This window comes from Melospiza georgiana, chromosome 6 (genome assembly GCF_028018845.1).
Source record: "Melospiza georgiana isolate bMelGeo1 chromosome 6, bMelGeo1.pri, whole genome shotgun sequence".
Lineage (NCBI taxonomy): Eukaryota > Metazoa > Chordata > Aves > Passeriformes > Passerellidae > Melospiza > Melospiza georgiana.
In genome coordinates, this window is record NC_080435.1 from 46,694,487 (window position 1) to 46,714,596 (window position 20,110).

Consider the following 20,110-nt stretch of genomic DNA (forward strand, 5'->3'; position numbering starts at 1 on the left):
TACACTGCCTTTTTTAAAGAAAAACTGTTTGACAAGATTTCTAATAGATAAACAATTTATTCAAGTGTTTGAAAAAAGAATATTAATTACATACCTGACCATCTAAATCAAAGGCCAAGCAAGCTATGCCATGTGTGTGAACGTCTTTCAGGACAGATACAGTTTGCACAGTGTATGAATCCCACACACAGATGTATGGTTCCTTCCCAACTTGACCTGTTGCCACCAACACACGCTCGGGGTGCAAAGCAAGGCTGCCAAAAAAAAGAGATAAAAATATTTCTGCATGAAACTTTGGTATTTGCCTAGTTAGTTGCATTATTTTTTTTCCTTAAAAATTATTTTACAATATTTTCCTATGCATACTAGATGATAAAAAGTCATTTTGTATCACAGATTCCACAGTAGCTGTGAAATTCTAAATATAGTACATACCAACATCTTTCTTGAATTTAGCCTTCAAAATCCTTCTAAATTGAAATTAGTTGCAAAATAGTCAATAATTCTCTGTTCCAAAAGTGTTTCCTAAATTTGGTCAGATTTTCTGAGAGAAATACCTCTTTTCCTTTCTTTATATTTCTTAAAACTCAAAAACACAAACAATGGAAAACAGAAGTTGGTGTTTAACTATCTACACATCAATCATCAATGGAGAGAGATGCACATCTCCAGAAGTTCTTTATTCCACACAGTATTTGATGCCCTTTTTTTGAGAGGACAGCTTCCTGATTGTACAGGAATTGTGCTGATTGTACAGAAACCCAAAGCATGCCTAGCTTGGACTAGAGGCAATGACTACACTTCAGATGACTGAACTTAAGAGCAATTAAGATTATCTTAAATGTCTTAAATTTAATATAGAACAATTGGAAATAGCTGGGTTTGAATAATTATTAACTCTCAACATTTCTAGTATTGTAGAGAATTTTGTTTGTATTTCAGTCTTTCAGAGTACATTTGAGGTTCATCAGAACTGTTTTGCTAAATCTGGGACCAAACTAGAAAACATTCTAGTCAGCAAGATATTTCTTTGTTTTGTTTATGGCAGCAAGCTGTATGGGAGAACACGGGGTCTGAGGACTCAGATTTCATAATACAGAAAAGTAAGAATATATTTTAACAGAAACCCAAACAAACTACTTGATCACACTCCAAATATACTAGGTAGAGCAGTCCAGAATGATGTAGAAATACCACACAGAAGCCAGGAAGACAAAATTTCCAAAGCTGGCTGTTTAATTTGGCTAAAAAGTTTCCTACCCTGCTGAATGTCAGGGTAATGAATGCTCTCGAGAGAGACTGGTGGTGGACAGAATCACTAACAATACAGAGTAAGTATATTTATCTTCTCAAAATGATTTGGAAAGGAGAAAGGCTGAGCACTTTGCAAAGGTAAGATGATCTTTAACTTGAACGCAGGCTTTGATAAATAAAGTTCAAAGGGTGGAGACAAGGGAAGTTATAAACAAAAACAGCAAGGTTAAAGCTAACCAGGAAATTACCAGAAAAATCTTCTGATTCAAAAGATGTACACATTTTTTATATACACAAAGAGCAAGAGGAAATCACATTAGAAGACACAATATTTTATGAAGTTAAACTACAGTACACAATACACTTCCATATTTTTCTGTTTCAGAATAGCAGTTCAGTTTGTTGATATTGCTTGATGAGTTCCACATGCAAAACTGAGCAGAATTCCTGACTTCAAAGGTGAAAAGGTAAAAAGCCCTGAACCTTTCCATTTTGCTATGGGAATTTCTGCTCTTGGCTACTCCCTGTTACCCTCAGCACCAGGATAAAGTAACCAATATTTCCCTACTTTGCTTCACAGCACTTCCAGAGTTATTTGACAGAGCAACTTCACAATTAAAAAACATTGCAGAAAGGAACTGGCAGCAAAACTTAATCACATTTCAATTCAGTTCTGCCACCTAATCCTGACTAGCACCTGCACATCTCCCAGAGCACACAGAGGCAGATGGTGAACTCACAGGACAAAGGAAAAACATCTGGAGGGAGAGAAAATGCTGCATCCAAAATGAACTATTTTTTTAGAACGGCACCACAGAAAGGGAGCAATTAGACCAAATGGACAATAAAGAAATGTGGAAAAGGAAGTTAAAAGAATAAGCAAGTAAAAAGAGACAGAAACTAAGAGGAAAATAGGAAAAACCCACCAGTCTCATGTCTGATTGCCCACCTCTTCAATCCTGTCCTGATCTGTGCTACAAGTGCATAGTGCATTTTTAGACAAGCAATAACCACACCACAATACAACAAATCACTCACTGTATGTGTATGGACACACATACATGCAAAAGCACCCCCACACCACACCTGACAAAACAATTTACAGCAACCAAAAATTAGCTCTGCATATTTTTAATTGAAGCTCAGAGTCTTTAGAGAAACACAATGCATCAGAGATGGAAGGGACAACACTAAAGGCACTACCAAGGGAAAGGAGAACATTGTCCTCAGCCCAAGCATTCCAACTAATTTCATTCAAAGAATATTAGGTGAATACAGAGAAGGTTTCCTTTATTTCTAATTAATAAATGGCAAATAAAAACTAATAGCAGTATCACAGTATTAGTTCTTTCTACATCACAATACAAAATACTGGCTTAAACAACTGAGCTCAAATTCTGCCTTGATATGGGATATAGTAAACTAGACATTCACTGAAAAAAGAAAATTAATCTACAATAAATATTTTAACACAGCAAGCTCTTTTAAAAAATGCAAGTATCGTGAGTTTCAGGGAAACTATTTAGCAAAGCTGTTAGCAGTGGCTGAAGAAACACCTATTTAAAAATACCTTTCCACATCTTTTCTTAGAGACCAAGGAGTGAAGGACAACTTAAAGTATCACCTGCAGGTATTCTATCTCACAGGCTGTCAGAGCAGATCAAAAAGAGAAGCATGGAAAAAGTCAAGGGACTATTTCTGTTACCAACCCTAAACAAAGTAACTACTACTACACATATTTACATTATTTTGATATGAGACATGAATGATAAGACAATGTTTTTCCTTAATAATCAAATCTTGGCTATTATTAATCCCATGGGGAACCATGCAGAATTACAGATCTGAAAATTTTGGGTCCTCATGAAAAGTCAAGGATTAGACTCCAATTTTACAAAATATGGCGACTCTTCTCAGTTCTTTCATTGGACTGTGAGTGACCAAGCAATCCCTATAAGCATAGCAATCAATACAAAAATACAGTATCTTGATCTAACCTCTAGAGTAGAAGCATCAGAACCAGTCACATACTTGAGAACGTTCATTGTTAGAACAGCCCTGAGCAAAACACTTTAAATGGCTTCCTAGTGCAGACAGAAAGAGCTTAACTGGAATGGGTGCCCAGAAACAAACAACAATAAACACTTTCCATACATGGACTGTAGGAACTTGTGGTGTGATACACCAGGATCAAACAATGAGTTTGAGCTCTCTCTGGATACTCTGGGTATGATCTTCAACACAACTCTACGGAGGTGTCAAAATCATACAGCTGTTGGGATGGTATCTGCAACGGCTGCTTGCCATTCATCCACTCAGTTCCTGAGATCAGGCAGAAAAGCATGGCTGTGGTTCAGCTCTAAAGGCAGCTTTCAAATCTCTTAGTGTGGGACTTGTGGGCTTAGCTATCCTCCTTCAAAAATATTCTCTTGCATTTTCTTTCTTAGGGAGAAGAAAGAGATTGCTTAGTGGCATAAGAAGCTCTGCACTCAGAAGAAAAGGACACATATTCCCTTTACAGCACTCAGGAGAGAATTCCCTTTACTATCCTGGTAATGAGAGCTGGTATGACCTCTCCAGGTTAGACTGCTGGAACTGTGCTTGCATCTAGCCCACACTGCTAGACTGTGAACTGGAGCTTGGTTTCCTTCCTTGTCCTTGAAGGATGACTAAGCTGATGAACAAGATACTGCTGCTTGTCCAGAAAAGGAAACAGATATTCCTAATGAGAAGTTCCTCAGGCCTTCTTGTTTGCCTCTGGCCTTTCTGACCTGGGCTCTTCCACAACAGATGTTAGATCTACTCTAGTAACATGTAACATATGTAAGAACACATCCAAAAGGCAAATTTTATAATGAAAAACACAGGTATGATGCTAACAAACTGCTAGGTCAAAATAATTTTTAAATTGACTCTAGAATTTGGCACTTCTCAGAAGAGTTCAGAAATAGAAAATTAAAAAAATTTGTCTGTCACAATTGCAACAAACCAAATAGTTGGACTTGTAGTGAGCTGAGGTTTCCACCACTTTGTCTGGATGACAGGTCTTTTCCTAGCCAGATACTCAAACTGGGCTGAAATGCAGTAGTAGAGTTTTAACAGCCTACTGAAAGGCATGTGTTTCTCACTTTAGTACATTCAAGCTCCTCTTTTTAATGCATTCAGGAAAGGTTCCTTCTCCCTTTCAGAGCAATATGTAATCATTCCCCAACATTTTGACCAGATCCATGGACTGTACAAGACCAACGTTAGATTATTATATTAAATACTAATGGCAGCCAATGAAAAAAAAATAAAACCTATCCATGTTGTGTCTGCATGGGATGAGACTAGAGACATGGACAAGACCTTCCAATTTGTGTGAGGTTTGAACTGGCAGGGAATCCTGGAGGAGAATAGTCAATAATAAACTACTTGATAATAAAAGAAATTAAGATTCTTTTTCATCTTTCCTTGGTTTGTGCTGAGCATTAGTAGGCATTGATTAATACAGACAAGCTGCAGACAAGGATACAGTATTAAAGATGATGTTTCCTTAGCAACAATATTGGATGAAAATCCAAGAATATATTCATGTGACTACTCCTGAGCTTCATAAAACTAGGGCACCAGTAAAAATGCACAAAAGAATACTGCAGTAAGATAACAGCATCTTAGACATCTCTTAATTAAGAGTTAATTTCAAGTGTGAAATTGTTTCTATGCTTAAATAAAGCAAAATATTTTCATGGTGTGTTTACAGACATTTTACATACACTTGAGAATATTTTCTTATTTGCTGTAATTTATCCATATTTTCCAGAAAGAATAACAGGGGAAGCTACAAACCATTTCTGTCATACTATTTAGGATCTTAAAGCAGAAAGAGCTGCAATCAGCAAACATCTCTCATCAAAGTTTAAACAGATCAAGTCAGAGCACACTTATTTTCCATAGAGCAAACAAAGCAGGGCTCATCATGGAGCACCACTGCCAGCCCTCCATACAGTTACTGCCTCAGATCCAATAATGTCAAATAGAGCTTTCTGGAGCTTCCTTAAATTGCACAAGCATCCAACTTCTAAGTAAGAGAGGCTGAAGTGGAGACAGGGATTGTGAATTCAAACTGTACACTGGTCATTCCCAGCTGCAGTTTATCTCACTAAAATCCATATTTTTCTCCTATTGGATCTGAATGGTTTTAGATTAATAAGAATCATTTATACACAACCCAGAGACTCCTAAAGATTGCTTTGGGCTTCTATTTGTTCCTGAACTCCAAGGAGGGGCCAAAAATAAAAAACGAGATGTACTTCAAAGAGAAGGAAAGAGTCAGAGAGTGACTAAACAACACTAATGCAAAGTTCCCAAACCATCAAACATGAGAACTGAGTAAAATATTCTGGGAACTATATGCTCCTATATGAAGATGTCCATTTTTGTCTTGCATTACCATATCCTCCACTGCTGAGGAAGGGATTAGCTTCTGCTTTCTGGTAAGTCATCATCTCTAGAAAACTGATTAAAAATAAAGATACTCCTTTTCAAAAATGAATGATTTTGCCAATGCCAACAGGAGAACTCATGCTTTGACTGAGTGGAGTTGCTGGATTTTTACAAATTCTGCATGATTGTGACAATCTAATCACCAGGTTTTCACAATCTGAGGAACAAAATTCTTTTCTAATATGCCCCTTGAAAAAGAAGATAGCAGAATTACTTACATGTTCCTAGCTAAAAAATCTTCTCACATGAAAATTAGAAATATCATGTACTCCAGATTCATTTGGAGATAAATTTGCTAAGATAATGTCCTGCCATTCTTTAATAGCTATTCCTATTAAAGAACTAGTGGTACAATAATGGGACATAGTGGACCCTGATGATAAGTAAGAATCCCACCTAAAAAATACCCAACTGATGTCTTTCCTTACAAGACAATGCACAGACTTGGCCAATTAGTTAAACCATTATTACAAATGAAGTGTCAAACATGACTGCCCTAGAACTAGCAGCAAGGGAAAAAAAATAAAAAGAGAGAGGATAAAAAGGAAATAGGAAACCAGAAGTGCAAGTGGAGAGAAGACAGTGCAATCAGTTGTCAGGAACTTGGGAGCAGTGCAGCTGTTCAGCTCCTTTGGGTGTCTAGATTTGAGGACCCAAAAGAGATCTTTTAACAAATCAGGAAGTACTAGTAAATGGTTTGGTTAGAATTTGTCAGACACAAAGTTAGAAAGCAGTCCTTTGCTCCTGAAGACGTGGTGAAAAGCATACAAACCTACAAAATAATCACAGATTTTTAAAAAATGCAGTTTAAAATTAAAGTGGAAACATCTATTTCCCATCCTAGCTAGTTGATAACAAACTACTTTACTAAAAATTATCATGCCATAGCCACTTAATAATGGCGAAAGAGACAAATATGACTAGAGAGTCAAATATGATGACTATAGAGTCAAATATGAGACAAATACGACTACAAAATATTAACAGAATTAAATTCAAATAAATTTTGTAATGAAGTACAGTCTAGAAAGTTAAACTAAGTGGCAAAAGTTCTTATCACAATCAAAATTCTGAGTTAGAAATCTAAAGAATAAATTATTTAAGGTCAAAGAAGCATTTACTCCAAATTTTTTAGCCAAGACCATTTCAAATATTACTTTTCAAAGGAAGGTTATTTTGGATGCTTCTGACCATTATTTAACTAAATTAACTTGCTTGACATACAAATTTTTCTTGTTTCTAAATCTTTCACTACTACTAAAACCCTCTGAATATTCCTTTACCCAGTCATTATGATTTGCTTCTTCTCTACAAGATTTAGAACAGTTTTTTACCAATAGATTAACCTTCCATCTATTACTTTTAAAATTTATACTAGATCTTCTAGTATCACACAGAAAAAAAAATCACAGAACGTACCATTTTCTTTTATATTTCTGAACAAGTATATTAAACAGCAGTTCAATCTTTTCTCCTATGGGAGAAAATGAAATATTAATGAAAATCTCTCAAAATGCAAGAACTTATCACCTGAATATTTGAGTGGAGTCACAGAACAACTAGTGACAATTTTTGAAAAGTTCTTCTTTAGTATAGAAAGATTATCCTGACAAAATTAGCAGTTGGCTTAATGTAAGGACTGGTGGGAAGAAGGCAGTGGCAGAGCTGCTATTGAAACAAGCTGAGAGAAGCACAACATTCATTCTGCTCTTCATTACCAACCAAAGAAGCTTTAGAGCAGAAAAAACCAGAAAAAATCTTGCCAGCCCTGGACACTGCAGATACACAGATTTCTCCAGGAGTTCTTGAGTATATCAGGCCTACAGGTGTTCTGCAGGTGTTTGACAGAGGTGTTTTCCTACAGAAAAAAAGTCAAGGATATCTCTAACACTTGTCACAAATTGGCCAACCAACTTTTTCTGGGTGCATCCAACTTTGCACCAGAAAAGTGAAAGGAACCAGGATACCACTTAAAATTGGGACAACATCTGAACTCTTGTTTAGAAAAAAACCTATAAATATGCTATAGAGGCCACAAAAGGATTTACACAAAAGACCATCTCCTCAAACAAACAAAATCCCCACAGGTACCAGAAATTAAACAGGAAAGAAGCATAGGAAAACTAGAGAATATTAAAGGGACTCAGAAGTCAACGTGTAGTTGGTAGGCAATGAATGATGTCACCCATGTAGGCTCACAAACTTAATTACTGAAAACCAATAAAAAGAAGAAGATGGATAAAGATCATTCATGTGCAGCACTCTCAAGAAAACACAAATCTTCTGCTTAAAAATTATCTTTATCTCAAGAATACTGATCCATTGACTAATCCTAATGAGGAATGTAATGTAATGTAATACTCATAAACACATGCTGTAACCTGCAAAAGATGCAAAATCATGATTATTTATAAATTATTACTGAATAATTTTTCCAAGGCTATTCATTTTTGTGGTATTAATTTATATGGCAGAAGAAATGGTAATTGAAAAAACAGTAAGCAAAAAGGAACCTGTAACTAAAAAACACAAATATCATCTAATGTGCAACCTTGATCCAAAAAAAAAAACCCCAAACCAAATGTTTACCAGCTCTTCAAACATTTCTTTTATTTCCTCAAGTACTCCAAAAGGCTTTTTCACTTAAAATGTCACACTCACCACAATAAATCTTCAGGCAATTCCCAAATGCTGTCAGATGCCTTGTCTTGATCTAAAATAAAGCATCATTCACCTTGCTTGCTCTTGTAGAGGGATTATAAGCAGGGAACAGGGATTAGCAGAGTTCTAAAAGTCAAGAGAAGGTTTATACTGCTGTCAGCTAACCAAAACATAGAATTAATCCACTCATTCTGCATGCAAGCTGTCTTGATAAAATGGAGACATCTCACCACCACAACTAAAATATATAGTTTCTTTAAAGTGAACTTTACATTTAAATACATTTTGGGGTTTTTTTCCCCCAGTGGTATGTATATAAAATATTTGTATGCCCCTTCACCACAGTCTGACATTAACAGGAGCTTTGCTATTGTTACCCTATGGTTCAGAAAATTGAAGGGTCACTGTTAGTTTTAAAATATCCAACTAGATTTAGTCACAAGAAATGTACCACATAAATAGAAAGAATCAAAGCAGCAAAACACTCTTTGAGAACATTGTTTTAAAAACATGTCATATCTACAAATTTCATTCTCAGTTGGGGTAAAGTAAAAGATACATTAAGTAATCAGGAGTGAAATGTATGAACATTGTGAGAACACAATGACTTTAATCTAACTATGAGCAATTTCTAAACATAATTTTCAGCTTTTGGACACATTTTCTTTATTATTAGGTCTCATCCTTTGCCTCAGTTTAGTTTCTTTTTTTCACTTGAATTTTTCCCCTGAATCAAGCATTTATTTGCATGTAATTTCATGCCAAATATCTTATCAATATACTTCATATGAAGCCAAAGGAAGTTTAAGGTGTAATACTTTCTATAGTCAACACATTGTAAAAGGCAAATGCAAGATTTCCCTAAATGCAATCTGTCACTCATGTGGCCAAACCATCAGTGGAAGCACTACTGCAGGTACCTCTAGAGCTGATCATTTTGTTCACACTGATGTTATTCTCACCATTTACTCACTCTGGACACATTTCTTCCAATTCTTGAATTCAAATCCCAAAAAAGGAGCCTCTAAAAATATTTATCAAAGATGACCCCATGAATATTTGAGCAATTAGAAGTTGGACACTGCTGTTAGACTAGAAGATTTAGTTTTTAATGACTTTCTGGGGATTTTTGTGGGATTTTTGAGGCTTTTTGCTAAAACGGCCTGTGCTTTTAAGGCTAAGTAATCAAACTGACCTTTGCATAGTTATGAGTCTTGATCCATCCTGTCTGCAGCCCAAAGCAATAGGCACTACAAAGGAATTCCTCTGAAAAGGTTTGGAAGATCAAGCAGTGAAATGAAATTAGAAACCTATGAAAAATGGTTGGAAGGACTGTTCACTGTATTTTCTGAAGTAATATCTGAATACCCAGGGCTTTCATAGAGGAATAAGTATCAGGCACCATCTTACAGAACTTATTCAAAAGACAAGGAGTCCAGCAGGAAGCCTCTCAACAGCGATGAGAATTTCCAGTTAAAGGAAAGTCTTTTGCAACTAGACTGAGGACAGCTACTCTGAAGAAAAGCTATAGTATTTCTTTGGAGATTTAATGATGCAAGTATCCTCTAGCAAGCAGGTAAAATAACAAGGAACACTGCTTTTCTAACTGAAGTGGTCTCACAAAGACATCTTGCTTTAAATGCAGAGTAGCAGTGGTGTCATCAGATGGTGCACACACTGGAATCCTTTGTGGATTCTATCTTTTGCAATATAAAAGATAGGCATCATAAACCTGACTTTAAAATTCTATCCTAGCTTTTGCTACCAAGAGTTAAGGCAATCTTGGCTGATTCTGACCTTTTTTTGTGCAAACCAAGCACTGCATTTTCAAAGCCTATTACTATGGTAATAGCTACCAGCTATTACTATTACTATGTAATAGCTAACAGCAATGCAAATAATGACACTGGGTATTTCTTGTAGACGGGGAAGTCTTTTGGAGCCAGTGGAGTAATCAGAGCAATCTGTGCCCTAATGAAGGTGATTTGTATGTGTCTATAACATTCTGTAAGGTGCTTCACTGTTACACCAGGGGAAATTCACACCACACCACATGAGACACCAGAATCGCATTGGGCAAAATATCTTCACTCCATGTATTCTGAAGAAAACATTCAACACCATCTAGGTCAAACATTCAACCAAATTATTAAGATGGTTATGGGAGCTTTCACACTCTGCTACCTAAGTTCAAGGAAAATTACAGCTTTATTTTTCTTTTCAAGGTATTTCAAGTGCCCAGTAGTTTTGCTTACCATGCGAATGTAGCAAAACCAATAGTTTATGTCAATTCAAAAAATATATTGTGAATAAACCAATTTCCTTGATCATATCATAACAGCACTATAATTGAAGTGTACCTTAAGAAACCTAAATTTTAATGTGAGCGTATGCCTAATCTTTATCGGTACAGATTAGACACATTTGCCATTTTTATGGATAATATACTATTTTCCCCTTAAAGTCATTGATGCTAAACAAAAGTGCTGTCCTAAATCACAAATACAACTCTGCAGGTTGTATAATAATATTTTGAAAAACTAGGTAAATTATCTCTTGAAGTAAAAAAAAAGCCCTGGAGATATTATAAAAGGTATGACTAAATTCTATGGATTTTTAGCTTAATGTTAGTGTCAGTTTTAACTTCAAAAACTCTAAAATGTAGATGACATAAAACGAGAAACATCTTTTTGCAATTATTTCAGGTTCTGTTTCAAACATATATCTTTTTTAAAGAGGCCACAATGTTTGTGTTATCAATTACAGTAAAGTCTAAACTAATTTTTTTTTTATGCCATACTGAACATGTACACTATGGTTTTCAATCTAAAAAAATTAAAGAGGGATAAAAAAAATCAACAGTTCAAAATTATTGAAACATGTTAAGTTACTGCCCTAAAAGATTAGGGCAGACCTCAACATTTCTGCAGAAATGCTCCAAAATTTTTAGGAATCAAACATTATTAAGCTTTTGGGTACATTTCCTGTTCTTCTCAGACATTGTCCTAGAGCCTCATGTTGTTGCAATAGTTCTGAGAAAAAGACCCAAGTACCAAATCCAGAAAAGCATTTTCTACAGCACCAAGACATTTTCCCATTTGAGTATTGACCTGACCTGACCTTGCCTGTGAGTGCTGACAGAATCAGATCAGAAGGTGATGTGACTGCTGGCTATGAAAAGCACAATGCATGAAAGCAAGCTCCTAAGCCTAGCTGCTTGCTGTGTTGATCTACTTTAATCAACTTCTAGTATGTTTTAAATTTTCAGTTCTGGTTGGATATTTTTGATATTTCTATTTGTGTAGTTTTAATTAGAAAAGGTAAAGTTTTCAATGGTATGCAGGTGTATTAAACAACAGGCTTATTCTAGTCTCACTTCAAAATGAATCCAGGAATGTTTTTATTCTGTATTACTTAAATATTTTCATTTTATCAAACCAAATCCAAGAAAAATATTTTTTAAAGATGATGTACAAAACTGTAGGTTAAAAAAAACATAATGACGTTTCAACACTAAATCCCTCAAAAAATGTCTTTCAGACAGTATAACACGTTCCAGAACAGGTCTAGAACTACTGAGAAAACTTGGTTTTCCAGAGGGAGAAGGCACATAATTTTGTCTTTCATTCCTCTGAAAGAAGATCATCCCTGATCTGTTTAAGATATGCACCCAAATCTTCCCTTCAGACTTTTAAATATTTGACCATTTGAGACCACTTAGCATGAAAAGCTGGAAAGAGCTTAACTGGGACTTTGCCCTTGTGAACCACAGTATAAAATGGTCAGCAGGGTAATCATCTCTCCTTGTCCTAGCAATTGCTTCTGCTCTAACAAATGCCATTTTGACTGATAGACAAAAGATACTGAAGCTAGAGGCTTATAGGAGGACTGCTCAGTTTAATTATGACACGATTTAGGTTTTAAGCAATGACTTCTTTCATGGAGGGAAATAAACTGAGAATGCTCACAAAGATCATCTCGAGATGGGTGCCTGTATTTGACCTCTCAGAATGGTACATCACATGACTTAGCATTACATTGCTTTCATCCTTTGAAGCAAGAACGTGGTTTCCTTGTCAAGTGCAAATGGAGAATGAAGCCCAGGTGCCACATTTCAGCAGGAACCTACGAGCACACACCCCAAAGCCCACTCTTTCTTACAGAAAATACTGTTAAAGGTATTTTGTTTCACAATAAGCATACTATTGCATACCAAACCATGATCTATAGTTCATATCTAATTTTCTTCAAGAAAAAATAATCTGAAAAATTATTTCCTTAACAAGATTTACATAAAATTATTTTTATGTAAAAAAAAGAAAGTAATAAATAATGTTTGTAGTAAAAACACTGAAGCTTTCAAACTGAACCGCCAATTCTGGAAACTCCTACTGCTCAGCATGGGCCTACAGGATTTATTTTTGGTTGGAAAGTCACTTGACTGGTCACTGAGCACCACTGAAAAGAGCTTGGATCCATCTATCTTCTTCACACTTTCGCTTCAGCTATTTATCATATACATGGATCAGATGCACTCTAAGATTTCTCCTCTCTGGGCCAAATGGTCCCAGCTCTCTCAGCCTCTCATCAGGAGAGATGACCAAGATTCTTCATCATCTCTGTGGCCCTTCAATGGAGCCTCTTTAGCAGTTCCTCATGTCTCTTGTCCTGAGGAGCCCAGAATTGCACACAGTATTTATGTTTTAAGTTATGTTTGCAGTTCTCCAGGGGCAGCCTCACCAGCACTGAGTCAAGGGAAATACTCCTACCAAGGACCTTCCTTGGGACCTGAGAACAAAGACTGGTTTCCCAACACCATACCCCATAATCCAGGCTGTGTGCACCTTGTATGTTTCCTAAGTATAAGACAAGCTACATTTTGAGGTGTTTCTATGCATGATCCATTTCATATCTGAAGCACAACTATAAAATGGATTTTACTCCTGTTTTTCTCCAGTTATTAAAGGCTACAATGGGGGATGACTGGCCTTCTTTGATGGTTATAATTATTGAAATCGTTTGGGAGATTGTCTTTCTGCAAATGAATAAATAACAAAGTTATTGTCTACAAAGAAAGATATGGACTGTAGAATCCAAGTCCATACAAAGAATTCCTCACCAGAACATGCTTAATTCAAATGTCAGTCACATTCATAATTCAAAAGATACGAGAAGTTGCACATGATAATTAGAAATCTTTCCTTATGTGGCAACCTAGTATTCATTCAGTTACATTCCCTGAAATGCAAAATACACAACTAATCATTAAATTCCTAGTGAAAATTCACAGATCTGCTGCCAAACCAATTAACAGAATTTCACCTGACAAAATTCTGTAACTGTGCTTAGTATCCATTCCTTAACATTTGTGCTTGACTGTCATCTGGAGTTAGGTCAGAAACATACACCATTTATTCCAGACAAGAACAAGACAATAAACCTGACAGCAGATACCCCAACACTCAATTGGTTGAGGTTTTCTGAGAACTCTTAGGTGTCAGACTAGTGGGGGAACACAGAACCTGGAAAGAAAATAACTTCCCTCTATGTTCTTGTGAAACCTGTTTGGCTCTTTTTCTGAGAAAATAGTCTCTTTTAATAGTCTCTTTTGTTCTTTTTTTTTTTTTTTTTTTTTTTTTTTGATTACTAGAATCTAATGAAAAGGGATCAAAGAGAGGCAGAATGATACAATCTTTACTAAAAAAATCCAACAGCAGGTCATCCAAAGTCATAACACTGCATAGTTAATGAAAAGAGAGGGGGAAGAAAAGATCTGTTGCCATTCAAAACTAGGATGTGACTAATCACTGCACTGCTAGAATTTCTGCTTGCAAACCACAGCTGACAGGCACACAGAGCAAGGCTGGACCTGCCTCCCAGAGAGCATTATCTAGGAGCAGTCTTAGAAAGCAGCTGACAGAGTCCAACAATTCCTTAGATGTTGATGGTTAGACTAACACTCAGAGTGTTGCAATAAATACATAAATCAGAGTTGGCAGACAGCACTAACACCAGAGAGAAGAGATGATTTTAGTGGTTTTGATTCTCAGTAGAAGCTAAGAAATGTTGACACTAAAATGAAATGGTTTATTTTGCCTTGGAATACAAGAACAAAATCATAGTACTTCAGGAAGGAGATAAAGTTGAGATTTGAAATATAAAAAGACGATAGTCTTAAATCAAGCGCCTGAAAAGATCACAGTTTAGTGGCCAGAGATTTGGCTGCTTATTTTTATTCCTCAGGAAACAAAATTCAGGCAATCCCCAGAGTTCACAGCAACAAGAAAAATTGTCTCAAGAAAAGCCATGATTTAGACAAGCAAATTAATTTGTTGTTATCAGCCAAACCCTGTCTGTGTGAGAAAAGAGACAAATGCTTTGCCATTCTTTCTACCTGTCTTGCATATTCCTCTGCTCTCTGTAAACATGCAATTTACCTCTCTACAGTCTTGGATACACAAAGCGGCAAATGACCAAGAGGGGCACAAAGGGGAAATGACCAAGTTTTAACTAAACAGAAAGTACAAACATTTATTTCTCCTCTGCATTTGTAGCACGGTATTGGCTAGTTTCTGGTACTAGAACTCCTAATAGTAAAGAATTTTAATGTTTTCTGAATAATATTTTAAGCTATGTTTGCCCTAAAAGCAGAACACTGCATGAGTCCTGGGAAAAATGATGGATGATTTCTTTCCCCCAACTTAGTCCAAGACAAGGAAAAATGTACAGACTTCAGACAAGAAGGGAAATTCACTTAGACACAGCCTAGAGTTGCTCAACAGCAGAGCCATAAATGCCATTATCAGCCGAGATTCAAGAGTTCTTACTAGCAAAAAATGTGCCAGCTACTACTTTAAGCAATAAAACCTAAATGTACCACAAACATCTTAATCAAGTAGTCACAGTGATTAAGTTCTAGGAAGAATATACAAAAGCAGCACTATTATTTGCCAGCTAGCTCACATAATGGATATTAAAAAAGTAGGACAGATAACAACTCTTCCTCATTTGTTTCCTTCTGACAGAGAAACATAATTCTTCTTTCTGTGACTGGCACAGTTGTGTGGTTGGTTTTTGTCAGCATAAAGGTAATGGTGCAAAAGGAGAATTACAAATAAGTGCTAAAGTTTGAAATCAAGAATCATGGAAAGCAGAATATAAAATTTTCCCAAGTCTACTAAAGCTCTCAAAAAGATACACTGGTTTAACCTTATGTTTTGGCTTTATTTTTCAATTATTTGGTTTATTATTTCAATTATTTTTCATCAATGTCCGATGAAAAGTTAATTCCCAGTAAAATTCCAGTACTTTGAAGCAAAAAAAGAAAAGACGGTCACAGGAAAAAGGAAGGGAAGGAAGGGAAGGAAGGGAAGGAAGGGAAGGAAGGGAAGGAACAAAAAAATAAATCAAAAGGAAAAATGATTCTACAAGTCACCTTGGAGCATGTCAGTGGTCTCCTTGGAGCACATCAGCATAGACATTTGTCCTAGTGACATCAAAGGCTTTTGCCAGTAGATTGCCATTTTAAAAGGTGGATAAGTTCAGGATTCCCAATCTTCTCATATCAAAAAAAATTAAATACACAAATACGCTTTGGCTAGCCCAGACAAATAAGGAGCCTCAACGTGAGCATGAGTTTTACAGTATGACAACTTAAAACTCTGAGGAGGCATCTTCTGAAATCTCGATTCAGATCAGATTTAAATACAATCCCCCTAAGGTGTCTCTGAAATGGGAAGATCAGCCAACATTAAAAACCCCACAATCCTCTAAACCAATAAAATTATGGAGAGAACAAAGTTAAGATCTAACCTGAACACACCAAGACACTGTTTCATCCTCAGCTACCAGAAAGCAAACCATTCTACAGATCACAAGCTAGTTTGGTGATGCATGAAATCCTAGAGAATACATGCTAGAAACCAGTAGCTTTGTAGGAAAAACCTGCATTTTCATTCAGTAATAGTATCTCCCACACATACACAGCCATGCTTGGACAGGGGAACTTCTCTTCCACAAACACAGCAGACATCCAAGTTATGCTGCTGGCAACAGATCAAAGCCAGTCACCTGAGATTTCATGTACAAGATTTTTCTCCTTATTTACTCCTGAAAAATATAAGGAACTCAATTAACTGCACTCCTGAAAGATGCAAATTTCCAAAGTATTTCTGCAGCTGATACTTTCCACAAGTGTTTGCATACATTCCTGGACCTCAACCATAAATATATGCAAATGAATAAGAAATGGGAGACAAGATTGAAAACATGTAACTGTATCCTCCAGAATAGTGAGTTAATTTCTGGAAAATAATTCTCAGATGAGATATAAAAAAATCCATAAAAAGCAAAAGCTCACCAGCTCACAAGAAAAGTATTTTAAAAAATGGAATACAACTGAGATTGTTCAAATTAAAAAAAAAAAACAAAAAAACAAACAAAAAAAACCAAACAAACAAACCACCAAAACAGACTAATAAAAGATGTTTGAAATTATCCTCATTATCTTCTTTTAGTCCAAAAGAGTTTTCAATAGATCTGAGGGACAAAACACTGAAAGAGAGCTTTCTTACTTTTACTACACAGTTAACTGAGGCTGAGGAGTTTGGGGTGTGGACACCATGATTAAAATTAAGATTAGACACTCATACTGAAAACAAATCATGTTAAAACACCTAATCATATAAAAATAATACAGCAGGGTTTCATTTAACAAAAGCAGGTAAAACCTCAAAGCAGAACAAAAACTAAATGCTAGTGTTAGAAATTTCCGATGGAAAATGTCCTATGACTGTCCATTACTCCAATACTGTTTTCTACTACTAAAGAAATGGTCTCTGACTTAAGAACTACAGTTCCTCTTTCCTGATTGATGTTTACAATTATAATGTCATCCAAAGAATGATAACAATATAAAAGTTCTCATAATGAAGAGCACTATTAATATCACCATGTAGTGAGCAATATTTATGCTTAGTCCCTGTAGCTATGGAGCTAGGCTCATGAAAGTTTGATTCTTTAAATACATAAGATTTTCAGACTCCAGAACTGCTTTCATAAATTAGATCCCATACTTGTAAAAAGACACTTAATCCTCCCATTGCTTTCACTAAAAAATCCCAAATATCTCAGCATGCACAGTACTTGCTGAGACTGCTAAAGCACAAAATCTATTCATTCTTTTCCAATACAACAGTTGAGTTTATCTTCAGAGGGAAAATTTAGCAACACTGATTACTATATTATATAATCCAATTTCTGCTTTTGGGGCTTTGGGTTTTGTTGTTGTTTTTTTAATATTTGACCTTCCTATGTCTCCTTTAAATATGAAGAACTAACATGTTTAGATAGTCAAGTTTAGTCAGCAAAAGTGTGAGATGGCATTTAAGTGGTAACACATCGCATTTTAGAGAAAGTAGCAGTAATCGTACTATTAGAAATAGCCACACTGCTTTTAAACCAAGCATTCCTCTTTATGCATACTGATATTTCTGTATAGCTTTTGCATTTAAGAACCATGCAAAATTCTAACTGCATACTTATCATACTTAGAATTACATTCTCACATCAATACAATTCAGGGCAGAAGAAACTGCTATATTTGAAAGGGCCACGGTATCATTCAAATCAAAGTACATACACAAACCAGACACACTTTCTTTCCAGTTTGCTGACTTACAGCAGATTTTTGTTTGTTTGTTGGGTTCTGTGAGGGTTTTTTTGCTTGTTTGTTTTTTTGTTTAGTACTATTCTAAACAATTCTGTCACATTTTAGCCAAATGTAGCACACTGTACCAAAACTGAGAGAGACTGAGCAAGAAACTGTTACCACATGCAAACGGGAAAACTTGTCCGGTTGTAGCTCAAACCATTTAATTCTTCTGCTACAAGAAGTGCTACTGAAACAAGCAGTGTCACTCGGAAGCCCTGCTGAATAGGTGGTATTAAATGTGTAATATTACACTGCCGCGACCTCGGAACGAGCGGGAGCCACCGCTTCCCCAGCACAATAGCAAGGTGCAGATCTGGATTTCCCACAGCACCTGACATCACAGGTGGCTAGCAGCTCTTAAGAAAACAGTTTTTCCTGGATTAAAGTGATAATGTTAAAATATTAAGCAATGCAAATAATAGTGATTCAAACTCCTGACTCAACACCCCTAGTACGACACTCTACCATGGTACATTGACTACATTTTATTCACATATCTAGCACCAAAGAGAAATATACTATGGAAGTGACACCCTTCTTAGAAAGATTCACAGCCATACTTCAGAGCTATTTAAATTCCTTCCAAAAGATTTAAACAAAGGAAAAAAGTGGCCATGATGACCAAGTTTTCTAGTGTGTCTAAAAGCTTAAATGAAAGACATAGCATCTATTCTGCTCCCTACAGGCAATACCTGTTACTCATGAGTAACACATACAGAGGTATGCCTTGGAGCACTAAGGATCATAAAAACAAATTTTGTACTGTTAAACATACAAAAGACCTACAAAAGTATCTACTACTAGCTCTTACCCCAATAGGAAGACCAAAGGAAATCAGAATTTAAAATCCATCTGCAATGACACCTACTGTAAGGGAAAAGATTGATGACTCAGGCTCACATCTGCCCTTCATACTCCTCAAATTCTCTTACTGATCTCACAACACCACTAGGCTTACAAAAGCATCCTTGGAGTGGAAAGACGTATAAGAAATCATACCAGCACACTTCTTTTGCAACATCAGTTTATAATTAATTTTTTTAATGGACTCAGCACCTGGTAACATTCCCTGCCAAATGAACTACTGAGCTACAGAAGAAGCCGCAACTTCTCAAGAAAGGCTGTTCTTTTAAGATTACGCTAAAAGTTGCGTGAGTTACAGGCAGGCCACTAATTCCCCATGTAATCGTCGCCTTTTAAACACCAGACAAAGGTCTACCTGCTACAGATTAACCTCCTCCGCAGCCCGAGCGCTCCGGGAACACACGCGATTAATGCTTCTCCTCCCGCCGGCCCTTTGACATTCAGGGGCGGCCGGGCACCGAGCGGCGACCCCGGGGCTGCCGCGCCGGGCACAGGCGCCCCTACGAGTTTCGGCACCGCACACCGGCGGCAGCGGGGGCCACACAGCGCGGCTGATTAAATCCGACAGCTAAAAGCCATTTCCAGGCTGTTTCTACCCACGGCGAAGCCCGGGCGGGGGGGGGCGGTGAGGAAGCGCTGGCTGTCCTTGATGTATTTCGGTCCGACCCCCGGACCCCCACAGCACCCGCGGGACGCGCACCACCGGCGCTGCCCGGGACGGCACCGGGGAACACTCGCGCCCCGCTCCAGGGGGAAGGGAGGAGCGAGCGGGGGACGAGCCGGGCTGTGGGGCCGGGACGGCCGGAGCCCGCGGCGGGATGCGGCCCGGGGGCGCGGCGCCAGCGGTACCTGATGATGTCGTCCTGGTGCCCCAGGTAGAATTTCTGCCGGTGCTCCCGGGGGCTGTAGACCACGCCGACCCCCGCCACGAAGTAGACGATCTCTTTGGCGGCCGTGTAGTAGAGGTTGTTGCGGCACTGATGACCCCGGTAGCCGTAGACCCACTCCAGCCGCAGGTGGCAGCTCGGCGCGCTCCGGTCAGCCATGTCCACCCGCCCCCGCCAGCCGGGTACGGCTCGCTCCCGCCGGAGACCCCGCGGGAAGGGGGCGACGGGCCGGCCGCCCCCTCCGCTC

General features: G+C 37.4%; 1 protein-coding gene across 5 annotated transcripts in view; it reads right to left on the bottom strand.

Annotated features, from left to right (window-relative positions):
- EML5 (EMAP like 5) overlaps positions 1-20,110 on the bottom strand; it is a 99,618-nt gene extending 79,508 nt beyond the window's left edge. For 2 of the 5 annotated variants that reach the window (XM_058026822.1, XM_058026820.1), the window contains exons 1-2: positions 19,826-20,105; positions 95-254 (exon numbers count right to left, since the gene is read on the bottom strand). In XM_058026822.1, the coding sequence (XP_057882805.1) occupies positions 95-254; positions 19,826-20,022 (357 nt within the window). In that variant the 5' untranslated portion in view covers positions 20,023-20,105. Of the gene's footprint in view, positions 1-94; positions 255-19,825 lie in introns of all 5 variants that reach the window. The other 3 variants (XM_058026821.1, XM_058026824.1, XM_058026825.1) reach the window with 3 other exon arrangements.